Below are 13,362 nucleotides of genomic sequence, written 5' to 3'. Positions count from 1 at the left end.
CTGGAGCTGGAGATGATCACAAACAAGCTGCTTCGAGAACCGTGAGGTGTCCCAACAGAGGGGTGGCACATGACAGCAATCTGCCAAATGGATAAATAAACTCACTAAGGTGATGGGGCAGCTCTGTTCCTGCCATTCGCAGAGGCCTCCACCTGATCTCAGCTTTCTGTATTCTGACTCTTACCTTTATTTCTCCATCCTTCCACACAACTGAGAAAGCTGTGCTGGACTCCAACAAATCAAATTTTCTACTATTAAGTTTCTAGTAACAAAAATGAAATGAAATTTAGCTATCCCAAGCAAGCTTAGTAATACAAAACAGTAACTAAACAGGGTAAAAAGTAACTATAAGAACCCTAAGAAACATAAATCAGGACAGGAAGTTGAACAGAAGTTAATGCTGTAGCTCTGCAATTTACAAGGCAAAAATGACAATCTATAAGCAGGATGACACAAAGCATCTTAAAAGCTATTTTCTTTCTACCAAATTTGTTATTCAGATACTGGTCAGAAAGTGGCTTTCCAGGTCTTGAGTTTAAATTCTTTTTATACCCCAGCAGTAGTAGGAAGATGCTCACTAGACTTTCCCTCAAAATTGCCCTGGGCATGTCAGGCACCGGATGGGATCCAGAAGTTCAGCGTTTTGCCTGAATTTCCTGGATTTTAGCACTAAACCTGGTGAATCTCTTTTCTTTCAAATAAACTCAAATGCTCTACTCTCAGTCCAGAGTTCAATACAGTTTTCAACAACCGGATGTGACCGTTCACTTTTAAATTAAATTGAAAATTCAGTTCTTCAGTAGCAGTAGCCACATTTCAAGGGCTCAGCAGCTCCCAATGGGCAGTGGTTATCCCGTTAAGGCAGATACGCAGAATACTTCCTAGCAAGAAGTTTTATACGGCAGCGCTGTTGTACACAATTATACCCCGGCTTTGTAGTGCATGCCTGTAATCTCTGTCACTGGGAGATTCAGGTAGGAGGATTGCAAGTTCAAGGCCAGTCTAGGTAATTCAACAAGACCTTGCCTAAAAAACAAAATGGGCTGGATGTAGCACTTAGAGCCCTTGCCTAGCACGTGGGAGGCTCTGCGTTCAATCTTCAGTATTATATGCACTGTAAAAATAAATAAAAAACCAAAACCCTTTAAACCCATTAGTCCCAATACTAGATATTACTTTCCTCAAATAGGGGAAAAAGTGCTGATAAACATTATGTAAAAATGTCAAACAACCGGGGAGAAGGTAGGAGGATCACAAGTTTGAACCCAGCTGGGGCAATCTAGCAATTTAACAAGATTCTGCCAAAAGAAAGAAAGTTGGGAATGGAGATTGGGACGTCGTCCAGCGAGGAGGTCACGGGTTCAATTCTCAATAACCCATCTGCCCTAAAATCTCCCCAAAGCTCAGCCCTGCGGGTGGGCTTTCTCTGGAACTAGCTCGACAGTGACCTCCATGCGGAGGCCTCGTGGGTCCAGTAAAGAAGGAAGCCTGCAGACTTCTGGAAGGGAGGCGGCGGTCCAGAGCCCAGACCCCGCAGACCTGTGTACAGCAGCACAAGCCTGCGTTTCCCGCACGGTCGCGCGCTTGGTGCAAGCCCCGGAAGGCGCGTTCCCGCTGCCTCTAGCGCCACCTGAGGCCCAGGAGGGCGGCGGCCAATGGGGTGGAGCGCCGCGCGCAGTGGGCGGGCCCTAGGGCGGGTCCAGGGGCGGGTCTTGGGGGCGGGGTCGTGACGCGCATGCCCCGTGACCCACTCTGAGCCTGCGTCCGCGGAAGCCGGAAGCGGCGGCTGTGGCGGCGCCGGCGTGAAGCGGAGGAGCGGAGCGCCGCGACCTGGGGCTGGTGGACCCGGTGATGGAGCCGGTCCCTGAGCTGGCGCCGCGGAGGTCGTTGTTGCCGTGGTGGCTGCCGCTAGCGCCGCTGCTGTGGTCGAGGCTGGCCCTGGGCGCGCTCCCCTTCGCCGGCAGCCCTCACGGGGTCTTTCCGGACCTCTGGTCGGAGCCGCGGTTGCTGGAGGTGGAGGACCTGACCCTGTCCTTGATGCGCGGTGGAGCCCTGGGGCCGCTGTCGCTACCTCCGGACCTGCCCGATCTGGATCCCGAGTGCCGGGAGATGCTGCTGGACTTCGCCAACAGCAGCGCAGAGCTGACCGGGTGTCTGGTGCGCAGCGCTCGGCCCGTGCGCCTGTGTCAGACCTGCTACCCGCTCTTCCAGCAGGTCGCCGGCAAGATGGACAACATCAGCCGCGCCGTGGGGGTGGGTGCAGGAGACACTCGGGGGCTGCGGTGTGGGGGGCTGGGGGAGGAGGAGGAGCAGCTGGCGATGGCAGACTGCGGAGGTCTCTGCCTGTCCAGTTGGGTGAACCCGGGGCTGGGCGGTGTGGGGTGGAGAGAGGGTGGCTTTCTGCCTCGTAGGTGCTGTTGGGCACCCTCTTTTAGGGCCAACACCTGTACAGACTTGTTTGCAGATAGGTTATGACTGGCTTTGGGGGGTGGGTAGTGTTCCTCACTTTCGCTATAGCTTCTTTCCATCCCAATCCGGAGTTCTCAGGAAGGACCCTCTTCTGAAACTACGCATGGAGTGGAGAAGCTGGTAGTGATTAGAAGGTTGAGCTTTGTAGCCAGAAATGTTCAAATCCGCTCATTCCTGGTGGGGTGATTTGGGATTAACGATCTTTTCAAGGCCTTAATTTCCTCCTGTATGAAGTGGGAGGAGGGAACCAAAACACTAGAACAAAAATCATCCACAGTTGTGATGTGACTCTTACAAGGGTTAAAAAAATAATGTTGGGGCGTTCACCTTAGTGATGAGGACAGTGTGGCCGAGAGGGCAGTTGTACTCTGGGCAAATTACATTCTCTGCCTCTTTTCTCATCTGTGAAGTGGGAATAAAGGCGTGTCTTAGAAAGCTGGCAAAAAGAATTTTGTCTGTATAGGATTTAAAATTTTAAGAGTATGGTAAGTCGGCCTTCCATTTTTGGTAGCCTGAGAGACCCGCTCATTTGCTACAGGACCAGAAAAAGGAAGGCACAGTCCCTGCCTGTAGAGGGTGTGCACTAGGAAAAGATTAGAGTTTAGGACTGGTGAGAGTCACGAGGATGGCTGGCCAAGGAAAGACATGAGGAATAATAATGGGATCGGGGAGTCAGAAAGCTCCTCCTGTACTGAGCGGACAGCACAGAATCTCATGAAGATATGGTTGAAGTTTCATAAATTGTAACTGATTTGAATATAAACTTGTGTATCATTGGGTCTTGCTTGAAGTCAGTCTACTATTGGTAGCTATTTTTTTTGCAAAAACAAGGGATTTGTTTAACTTCTTTTTTATTGGTACCGGGGATTGAACTCACGACCACACACTTGCAAGGCAGGCGCTTATGCCTGCTCAGCTAAATCCCCAGCCCCAATTTGTTTAACTTCTATAGTCAATCTTTAAAGAACTAGTTAGGTTTGTAGTTAACGTTTTGCATGCATAATTCTATTGCTGTCAACTACAGCAGGATAATACCACATTATATTTGGTTTTGAGAAGTTAAGTGAGTTATTTTTAGGGTGCTTATGTTGTGGTCAGACTCATGATCAAAGCTTGGATGTATCATTTTTTTTTTTTTTTTTAGTGGTACTGAGGATTGAACTCCACACCAATATATTGAGCAATGTTCATACTTAGCAACATTTTAAATTTTAATTTTGAGATAAGGTCTCTAAATCACCAGATTGACTGAGCTCAAATTTGTGATTCTCCTGCATCAACATACCTGGCTAAAGCTTGGATCTTTTGAGGCAGCAAATGCTTTTCTCATTTCTGTAGATCCTGAGGAGTTGATAGTTATCTCGCACTGTCTATGGACAGCACTCGTCTGTGACTTTCTAGGTGAATCCTCCTGTCTAGTAAGGTTTCCCAGCATGAGTTACAAAGGCTGGCGTCCTGTACCTCCTGCCCCTCAGATTCTGCCAGGGATGTGGGAACCCAGCGCATCTCACCCCGGTGTGGAGAAAGAGGATAAAAAGGGTGAAAAGAGGTGGGAGAAATCCATCATCCAACTCGTTCTAGGCCTTGGTCGTTGTTTCTCTTCCTTTAGTAAAGCTGGATGTGGTTCACTAGCCTAAAAACTTGCTTTCTATAGTATGGAGGTATTTTATAGATTTAATAGACTTTTTGTAGACTAGTTTGGGAATTAAACCAATGTGTGTAATAATGAACATAGGGAAACATATATTGTAAGTTTCTTTATGAATGAACATGAAGGAATTGGTTGTCTTTTGAGGAGATTATTTCTCCAGATTAAAGGATTTTCTTTGATTTGCTAAACTGTCTTAGTCTAATTAGCAACACCTAGTATTCTTGATTTTGGGGCTGGCAAAAGGCTATAGAAAGAAAAACAGGCCTCAAAGCATCAGTGCTGTTGGGAAGAAAATAAAACTATATCAAGAAAAAGAAAAGAGAAAATAGCACCAGTGTGTTACAGATCACATGCTGGTGATGAGGAGGAGCGGGGAGGAGGTGCAGGGTTACAGCAGGGGACAGAGCTGGTGGGTTTGGTGAGGCGGGAAACCACAGGCTGCGCTGTGAACAGGGCGCCACTGTTCATCTTCTTTAGGAGAAGTGGATAGGATTGATTGAGAGAAGACAAAAGTATAAACAGGGTGAAAAGCAAGTTGAGGAAGTTAGAAAGGTATTTATGTGATACAGCAAGCTCATTTACTCTAGTCATCTGGTGAAAATCTTACGTACATTTCACTTCCTCTTAAAATTACTGCAACAAGGACCACATACAGTTTCACTTTTTATTTTATTTTATTTGTTGTATTAGGGATTGAACCCTGGGCCTCACACTGACCTACGTATCCAGCCCCTTTTTATTTTGAGAGAGGGTCTTGCTAACTTGCCCAAGTTGGCCTTGAACCTGCAATTTTCCTTACTCAGCCCCCGAGTAGCTGGGATTACAGGCATGCACGGCAGAACTGATAGGTTCCCTCTTAGAGATCTCGGTTCCTTTAGTTTGAACTGATTGGGGCATGGGTTTATTGAGCAGTTCAGCATCATCAGGCTGTTTTCGCTTGCTGAAATTGGGAATTTTAAGCTCAGTACTGTGCCACTTAGTTTAAAGGTTAGGTAGATGAATATGTACCTTTTGTGCATTTATTTAAAAACAGCACCTATTTTGTACAGGGTATGATGATTACTAAGGACATATCTGAATGAGCAGAGCTCGTAGTCTGAAAATAGACATAAAACATATATAGGTAATTAGTTAATGCAAATGTGATAAATGTTGCAAAGAAACAAACCTAGATGCTGTGTGACCAGGTGTAATCTGAGATATGCGTGGGGGTAGGTAGAGTGGTCAGTGAGTAAAGCTGACACTTAAAATGTGAGAGGTTGTGGGGTAGAGAGAAAAGGTATAGATGTAAATAAGTAGCTGCTGCGAGAACTGTGATTGGATGGGTTGGAGTGTTTGAGGACTGGGAAGAACTCAGCACAGTGAGCAAGGAGATTAGTGAGCTATGCCCGAAAACGTGGCTGGGGTCTAGGCTCATGTGAGCCTTACAGGGAGCACGAGGGATTTTAACCCGTGATTTTAAAGCAATGCGGTGTTACTAGGAGCTTTAATTCTGTGGAGTGATGTGCTTAGATTTGTGCTTCTTAAGACCATTTTGGCAACAGGACAGGAATTGGAGGGCCAGGACCTGGCCAGAGCGGGAGAAGAGGGTATGTGGGGAGATAAAGTAGGGGATTGTTGCCGGGATGTGAGAAATGGTTGCTAGGCACATGGGACCATTGTGATTGAGAGATATGGGAAGATATTGGAGATATTAAGGAAATAGAAATGGTTTGTCTTTGTGGGTAATTGCATGTAGGGAGTGAGGGAGAGGAATCATGATTTCGTTTTAGGACTGCGATACAGCTCAATGGTGAAGCGCCTGCCTGGTGATTTCCACAGTTTTAATAAGGGCAGCTTAGTGAATAGGGAAGGAGGAGCCTGTCCTGCAGGCAGTGATTAATTCAGTTTTGAAACTCGTTGATTTGGTGATGTGTTGAGCCATCTAAATAGAGATACCGCATGGTTGGATGTCCACATCTAGGTGCCTACTAAACTGGAGGTAATACTTTGGGGAATAGTCAGCACTGATGAGCCTAACTGAAGAATAAGAACTCTTAGAGAGTTTGAAGTTTGAGGTCGGGGATAAAGAGTCAGTTTAGTGTCTCATAAAACAAAGACATGGTGTTTTGTGTCAGAGCCTGCTGAGAGGGCTAGGAGTGCATGTGTCAACACTGACTTAAATGAGTGACATTAACCAGAGTCACTTTGTTTGTGTTTGTTTTTGGAGACTGGTCTCATACGTATAGTTCCGGCTTGAACTCACTGTGTAGCTGAAGCTAACCTCAAACTCCACAGCAGTCCTCCTGCCTCGGCCTCCTGAATGCTGGGGTGACAGCAGTGCTGCTATGCCCAACTTCAGTGGTTTTTTTGTTGGAGAAAGGGTCTTGCTGTGTTGCTCAGGTTAGTCTCACACTCCTCAGTTCAAACTTCCTGCCTCAAGGGTTCTACAGGTGTGCGCCATGGTACCTGACCACCTTTACATGCTGAGAGAGGGGACCTTGTGGAGCTGAGCAAGCCCACAGGAGGCCGTGGGAAATAGACAGGGTCAGTTTTCTTGGAAAGCAGAGTTGACAGAATAGGAATGTGGCATATTTGTGGCAGCTCGCTGACTGTTACGGAAGCTCTAAGAGGTGTGCTGTCGGGATAGGGCATCCGCGAGGCAGCCTTTGACAGTCGGCACCTTCTCCGCCTAGCCAGGGGTGGCAGGAGAGGCGCGGTGCAGAAATACGCAGGTTCGGGGCGCGCAGAGATTTGAAATAGTGGTTGTAAAGAGGGAAGAATGGGCAGCAAGGGAACAGACGGGCAGCGCGGGCTGTGGACTGTCGTCGAACAGGCTGCTGCCCTCTTCCCGGAGCAGGTGTTAGTCGGCTCCTGACGTGAGGGTTCTGTAAGCCATCGTGAAGTTGTGTGTCTCGGCAGCTTGAGTAGAAATCAAGGGCTGAGTGTTTCTTTTTGGCCACTGTGCTAGCTGTTGGGAGGACAATGATGAGACAAAGTTTCTTAGGCTAAGTCGTCTCCCTCTAAATATTTTGGCCTTTCTAATACCTCAGCTCTCATAGGGACACTCTGGGCACACTGAGTTCTCCTAGGGGCCACGTACCCGTTTCCACTTTCACCCTGTGATCACCGTATTCTACTGTTTTAGGTTCTCTTAGGACTTAGTCCAAATCCTGGTTTCCTCATAAACTCTTTCTAAGTATGTCCTAACCGCATTAGTCTCTTTCCCTACTGAACTGCTCTGACCACTTGCCCAGGGCACTATATTGATTTTTGTGTGTTTGTGCATGTGTGAGGCAGTTCTGGGATTAGGCTGAGGGCTGCACTGAGCTGCATCTCCAGGCCTTTTTCTGAGACCGGCTCTCACGAAGTCACCAAGTCATTCGGGCTGGGGTTTCTTGTGCTTCAGCCTCCCAGATTCCTAGGATTGCAGACTGTCGCCGCTGTGTCGTTTTTCTCATTCTAGTCTCGTTTTTTTTTTTTTTTAAACCTTGTCCCTTCTTTCCTTCCCCTTCTCCCGCTTCCCTTCCTCTTCTCATTTGAACATTTTCTTCCCATTATACATTTTGGTCCTTATTTACTCTTGGTTTCTCATACCAGACACACAATGGGGTGTGTAAATGTGTGTCCAGTTTATTTCACTTGAGAGTGCGGGCTCCAGGTGTGTCTGTTTAGTTTAGCTATAAACATCTCAGACTTACCCTTTGTGACAGAGTCATACTCCGTGTTGTGTGTGTGTGTGTATCATGTTCTTGATCCATTTATGGCTTGGTGGGCATTTGGACTGTTTCCAGGGTTAGCTTTTACAAACTGTGCCACTGTAAACATGGGTGTGCATGTATTGCTGTGATATGATGCTTTTCTTTTGAGAACATGCCAAGTAGGCAAATAGTTGTATCAAGTGGGAACTGTAGTTTTAGTTTTCGAGGAATCATTGATCTCCTTTTTCAGAGTTCTGTAAAGGACTCGGTACTGTTTCAGGGTAAAGGTCTTTTCCTTCCTTCATTAGATTGGTTCCTGGGTATTTCGTTCTTTCTTTTTTGGATGCAATTGTGAAAGGCATTGTTTCCCTAATTTCAGTTACTTTGTTATTTTGTGTACAGGAAGGCTATTGATTTTTGAGTGTTGACTTTGTATCCAGCTGTGTTACAATTTGGTTATTAAATCTAGGAGTCTTTTGGTGGAGGTTTTGGGGTCTTCTATGTAGAGTATCATGTCATTTGCAAAAAATGATAATTTAACTTTTTCCTTTCTTATCCCTATTCCTTTTATTTCTTTTTCTTGCTAATTGCTGTGGCTAAAGTTTCCAGGGCTATATTGAGTAAGAGTGCTGACAGAGAATGTCCTTGTCTTGATCCTGATTGTCCATGTAGTATTTAGTATGATGTTGGCTATTGTTTGTCATAGAAGACTTTTAGTAGATTGAGATAAAGACCACCTATTCCAAAATTTATTTAGGGTTTTTATCATGAATGAGTGTTGGACTTTGTCCAATGTTTTTTTCTGCCTCTATTGAGGTGGTCATATGTTTTTGTCATTGGCTCTGTTAATATGGTATATTGCGTTTATTGATTTATATCTGTAGAACCATCCCTGCATCCCTGGGATGAATCCCACTTGGTCATGGTATATAAGCTTCTTGATGATTTGCTGCATTCTGTTTCCAGGTGAGCATTTTTGCCTCCATGTTTGTTAGGGAGATTGGCGTGTGGTTTTCTTTTGTTGGTTGGATCTTTCTCCGATTTGGTATCAGGGTGATACTTGACTCCAGGAATGAGTTTGGGAGCTTTGCTTCCCTTTCAATTTCATTGAGGAGTTTGAGGAATATTGGCAGTAATTTTTCCTTGGCAGTAAATTTCCTTGGAGGACCTGGGTTTTTATTTGTTAGTAGGTTTTTTAATTACATCTTCAGTTTCGTTGACTGGTACTGGTTTATTTATGGTTTTTATTTCTTCTTGATTTGGCTTTGGTAATTCATATGTATCTAGGAGTCTGTCCATTTCTTCTCTGTTTTCCATCTTTTTTTTTTTGTACTGGGGATTGAACTCACCACCTCGCGCTTGTGAGGCAGGCACTTATGCCACTAAGCTAAATCCCGGCCCTGTGTTTTCCATCTTACTAAAATATAAACATTAACTTTGGTGGGTGACAACTGATATGTATTGACTTATCCATATCACATTATTTTCCTGTTGATTTCCTTTTTTCTTCGTGTTTAATTGCGTGCCTTATCTGTTGGATTCATTAGGTTGGAGTTCATGGAGTTATATGGGGGTCCTTGTTATGTCTTTCTAGAATATCCTTCAGTACATTTTGGAGTGCTCGTTTGGTGGTCATGAATTTTTTCAGGTGTTTTTTATCATGAAAGTATCTTATTTCTCTATCAGTTTTGATAGTTTTATGGGGTATATCAGTCTAGGGTGGAGGTTTTGTTTGTTTCTTTCTTTTGTTTTTTGGGGGGCAGAGGGCTTAAAATACTGTAGCTTACTCCAAACTCTCCTTGACTTGAGGGTTTGTGTTGAAAAGTCTGTTGTGATTCTGCTGGGCTTTCCTTTATAGGTGACTTGCTTCTTTTCTCTAACAGCTTTTAATAGTCTGTTTTGCTGTTGAATTTCTGGAATCTTGACTATTACAAGCCTCAGTAGATTTTTTTTTTAATCATGTCTAGTTGGAGTTCTATATATCTCACTTAGCTATATGCCAAATTCTTTTTCCTTGGTTGGTAAGTTTTCCTTGGTTGATAAGTTTTCTGCCATGACTTTCTGTGAACAGATTTTTTATGTCATTTGTGCCATCTCCTGCTTTTTCACTGACCTTACGTTATTCTTTTTTGCCTGACCTAGCAGCTGTTGGGTTGATTTTTCTTGGTCCCTTGCTATTTTTCAGAAAGCTTTTTATGATCACTGACCACAGTCCTGTTATCTGTATCTGATATGCTGTCCTCTTATTGGCTCATTCTGCTGTGTATACTCTGGGTATTTGTTTGACTCTCTCATGGATGCCACTTGTTTCCTATGCAGAGGATTCATGGTTCCATCATTTTCCTAAGCTCCTCTATTTTTTGTTTGTGTCTGCTCCACAGCCACTAACCATGTCTTTCATTATAGTCATCATCTCCTTAATTACAGAAATTATTTCTGATTTGATTTTTTTCTAAAGCTCATTCGTCTGCTTGTTACTTCTGCTGTTATTACTTCTGAGCGTCCCTGTGGTGGCTTTCAAATTGTTCTATGTCGTCTCCTCTGGGGTTTGCCTTTGTGTGCTGGAAGTCTTTTCCTCTTCCACTCTTTTTAAGTTTAGATTCATTCCTGGATTGACGCGTGTAAATTGCCCATGACCAGTAGCTTTATTGCTGCCATTTAGAATCCTTAGAAAATGACTGTTTCTCAGAAATGTCTCCCAGGTGTAACTGGCTTTTGGATTTTGAATCTGATGCAAGATCCTGCTTCTCCAATTTACTGGGGATGAGTAACTGCCTGTTTGGCCTAAGCCCTATTTCTTTGGTACTGGCCTGTAGTGTTTTTTTGCTCCTTATGAAATCTCAGTCTTGGCACACTGTGAAGAACAACTGACTGAAATATTATGTTATCTTGGCTGAAATAGTGCAATTAACAATAAGAGTAGCATCAAACAGAGCCAAAAAAATGACAAACTGTGGCAGCTATTAGTTTGCCACCTTTAATTGTATGAACTAGATTTGTGGTTATATAACAAAATTTAAAACAAACCAGAAAATTGTATATAGTAAATATGTCCTCCGTATGGCAGTTTTACCCTCAGGAACAAAAGTTTAAAAGGAGTTAGGTATAAAAATAGAGAAATAGAAGAACAGGAAGAGATTAGAAGCAAGGCTGGAAGACAAAGAGCTCTACAAACTTCGGGAAGCTGTGGAAGAAGACAGGAACCACGAAGGAAGAAATAAAAACTAAGAACAGAGCAACAACGAAAGACTAGTAAGTGTTCATACTCATAAAAACAGAAGCAGTCAAGAAAAACAAAGCAAAAGCAAGAGAAGAAAAAAGATAAGAAAAATAATTTCCACTTCAATGCATATCTCTGCTACTGTTGATAAAGTGGCCAGAGGTCAGAATCCATGGTGACTAATCCCAGCAAGCCAGCTGTAGATTTACAGCAGGTTCCTGGACAATCCCAGCAAGCCTGCAGCTTTAGCGCCCTGAAGTTCAGGCTGGTTTCTGGCAGTGCGGCTGAAACCTGATTTGTTGAGCCTGCAGTGCTCTGAGTACCCCTCTGCTGACTTGGACTTGGCGTCTTGACCTCCTGCGGACTTGAACTGCCTTGAACTCCTGCTGATTTGAACTGGCTTCTGCTTCGCCCTGACACTGGTGCTGCTAGAGGAAGCCATCTGATAGCTGCTGTGAATTCTACGGTTGGCCCCTCTCCAGGGTGGTTACCAGCTAATTGCTCTCTCCCGGGGAACATCTGAACGCAAATAACTCACCAGCCACCTCAGTTCAGTATGGCCAATGTTCTGTTCTACTGGTACATTTCTCTGTGGAGGCCTCTGGGGTTGCTAGTAGGCATCAAGCATCCAGGTTCAAGCTGCCATTACCACGCAGCGAGTCAGGGCTCAGGGAGAAGGTGCTGCTTGCCACCTCCTCTTCACTCAGGTCTCTTTCTTCCCTGTCCCTGTGGCTTCCGTTCTTGGTTCAGATCGTTGTTGTGACCTGGGGACCCACTTCCCTTCTCTTCTTGCAGCATCTGGACACCAACTCTCAGAGAGGCTTTCTCTGCTCTTCACCCTCTGCCATCTTTCGGGATGTCCTGCACTGATTTTTTCACGAACCAGTCATCTGGTTGTCAAGATGCAACTTAAGTAATGGGTATACTGACTCAGATACACCCACTTAGAGTGCTCTGGGTTAGCAACAAGATAGCCAGTTCTCATGTCAGTTACTGTACGTCAGACAGTATGCAGAGTGATTAATATGTGTTAATTTGTGTGTGTGGGAGGGCCTGAACCCAGGGGCGAGTGCATGCCGCAAGCTGTACCATAGTGCTTTAACCCTGGACCTCTTCTTTCATTTACTACTAGCTATATGAGCCATGATTGTGAAATTGAACCTTAGAGAGGTTAGGTCAGCTGCCAACATAAATGATCTGTGACCTGCATTTGTCTAATTCCTTGGCCAAGCTCTGTTTACAAAGTAATAAGATAAATTTTCTTCTACAATTGTATTGCCCTGGAGATAATTCCAACAAAGATCTTTCAAAATGTTTTGTTCAGCCCACTGTTTTGAAAGTAAGCATTCATTTAAATTCACCTTTTACTGAGAGGGTGGTAAGCCACAAAGAGGGTAATCTTTCCGACATGAACGTCAGCAGTGTTTTAAAGAGAGCCTTCTTCTTTGAAGTTCGCCTTGCTTCCTTTGTCACCGCATGTGACTGGTCAGTTCTTCCTCCGGGAACATGCACTGACAGGGATCACACTGCGTAATTCCCTGTCTGTCTTCAGGGAGGTGGTTGAAGCCTCACTGCTAATGGCATTCTCATATACGTTATAGCTGAGTATACATGGGAGTTTCAGCCTCGAAACTCGAGGATTATGTTAGTGCTCGGTAAACAGTAACAGTTCAATAGCCTTGACAGAATGAAGGCCTGCGGGCAAAGGGATTAAATAGTGTAGGCAAAAATAAAGAAACAAATAGTTTAGGCATTGGGCTTTATCTGTCTAAAGCATTTTTTAAAAAATCTCCGTACTAACTGGGTGCTACCTGGATGTATTATGGGTTTTCTTGTGGATTATAAGATTTTGAACCAAAAATTACCCAAAAGATAAAGCCAAACAATTTGTGATCATTTACCCAACATTTAAAAAGTAAATGTAAATGAAAAATTTAGACAGCATAAGAGAAACAAAAGGGAAAATAAAAATTGCCACATTTTCATTATACAGAGATAATTACTTCTGTATTTGGTGCATAGTGTAATAGAATGTTTTCCTGTGCATAAGAAGAGTTGTGTTATGCAGGCATTTGGACTGAAGTAGAGATTTACTGTGACAGCAAATACTTAGTTAAGAAGTAAGATTTTCTTCCTCTTCCTCTGCAGGTGAACTTTATACCAATAAATGTTATCTACTAATTTATTTCACATTTTTGGCCAGAGATACAGCTCAGTGACACAGCATCTGCCTGGCAAATACAAGGTCATGAGTTCAATTCTCAGTACAAAAAAATTTTTTAAAAAAATTTAATAATTTACCATTTTTAGTTTATCAGTTTTTAACATTAACCCTATTTTAC

The 13,362-nt window shown here is 44.0% G+C and overlaps 1 protein-coding gene across 1 annotated transcript in view; it reads left to right on the top strand.

Moving 5' to 3' along the window:
* The first annotated feature begins 1,754 nt into the window (after positions 1-1,754).
* Ostm1 (osteoclastogenesis associated transmembrane protein 1) overlaps positions 1,755-13,362 on the top strand; it is a 33,666-nt gene continuing 22,058 nt past the window's right edge. Inside the window, exon 1 of the mRNA XM_003466033.5 lies at positions 1,755-2,253. Within this exon, the coding sequence (XP_003466081.1) occupies positions 1,852-2,253 (402 nt within the window). The 5' untranslated portion in view covers positions 1,755-1,851. The remainder of the gene's footprint in view (positions 2,254-13,362) is intronic.

This window comes from Cavia porcellus, unplaced genomic scaffold, assembly GCF_034190915.1.
Source record: "Cavia porcellus strain 051 isolate PalLab524CR breed Dunkin Hartley unplaced genomic scaffold, mCavPor4.1 scaffold_7, whole genome shotgun sequence".
NCBI lineage: Eukaryota > Metazoa > Chordata > Mammalia > Rodentia > Caviidae > Cavia > Cavia porcellus.
Note: the sequence above shows the minus strand (reverse complement) of the source record. Positions and strands in the feature narration are given on the sequence as shown.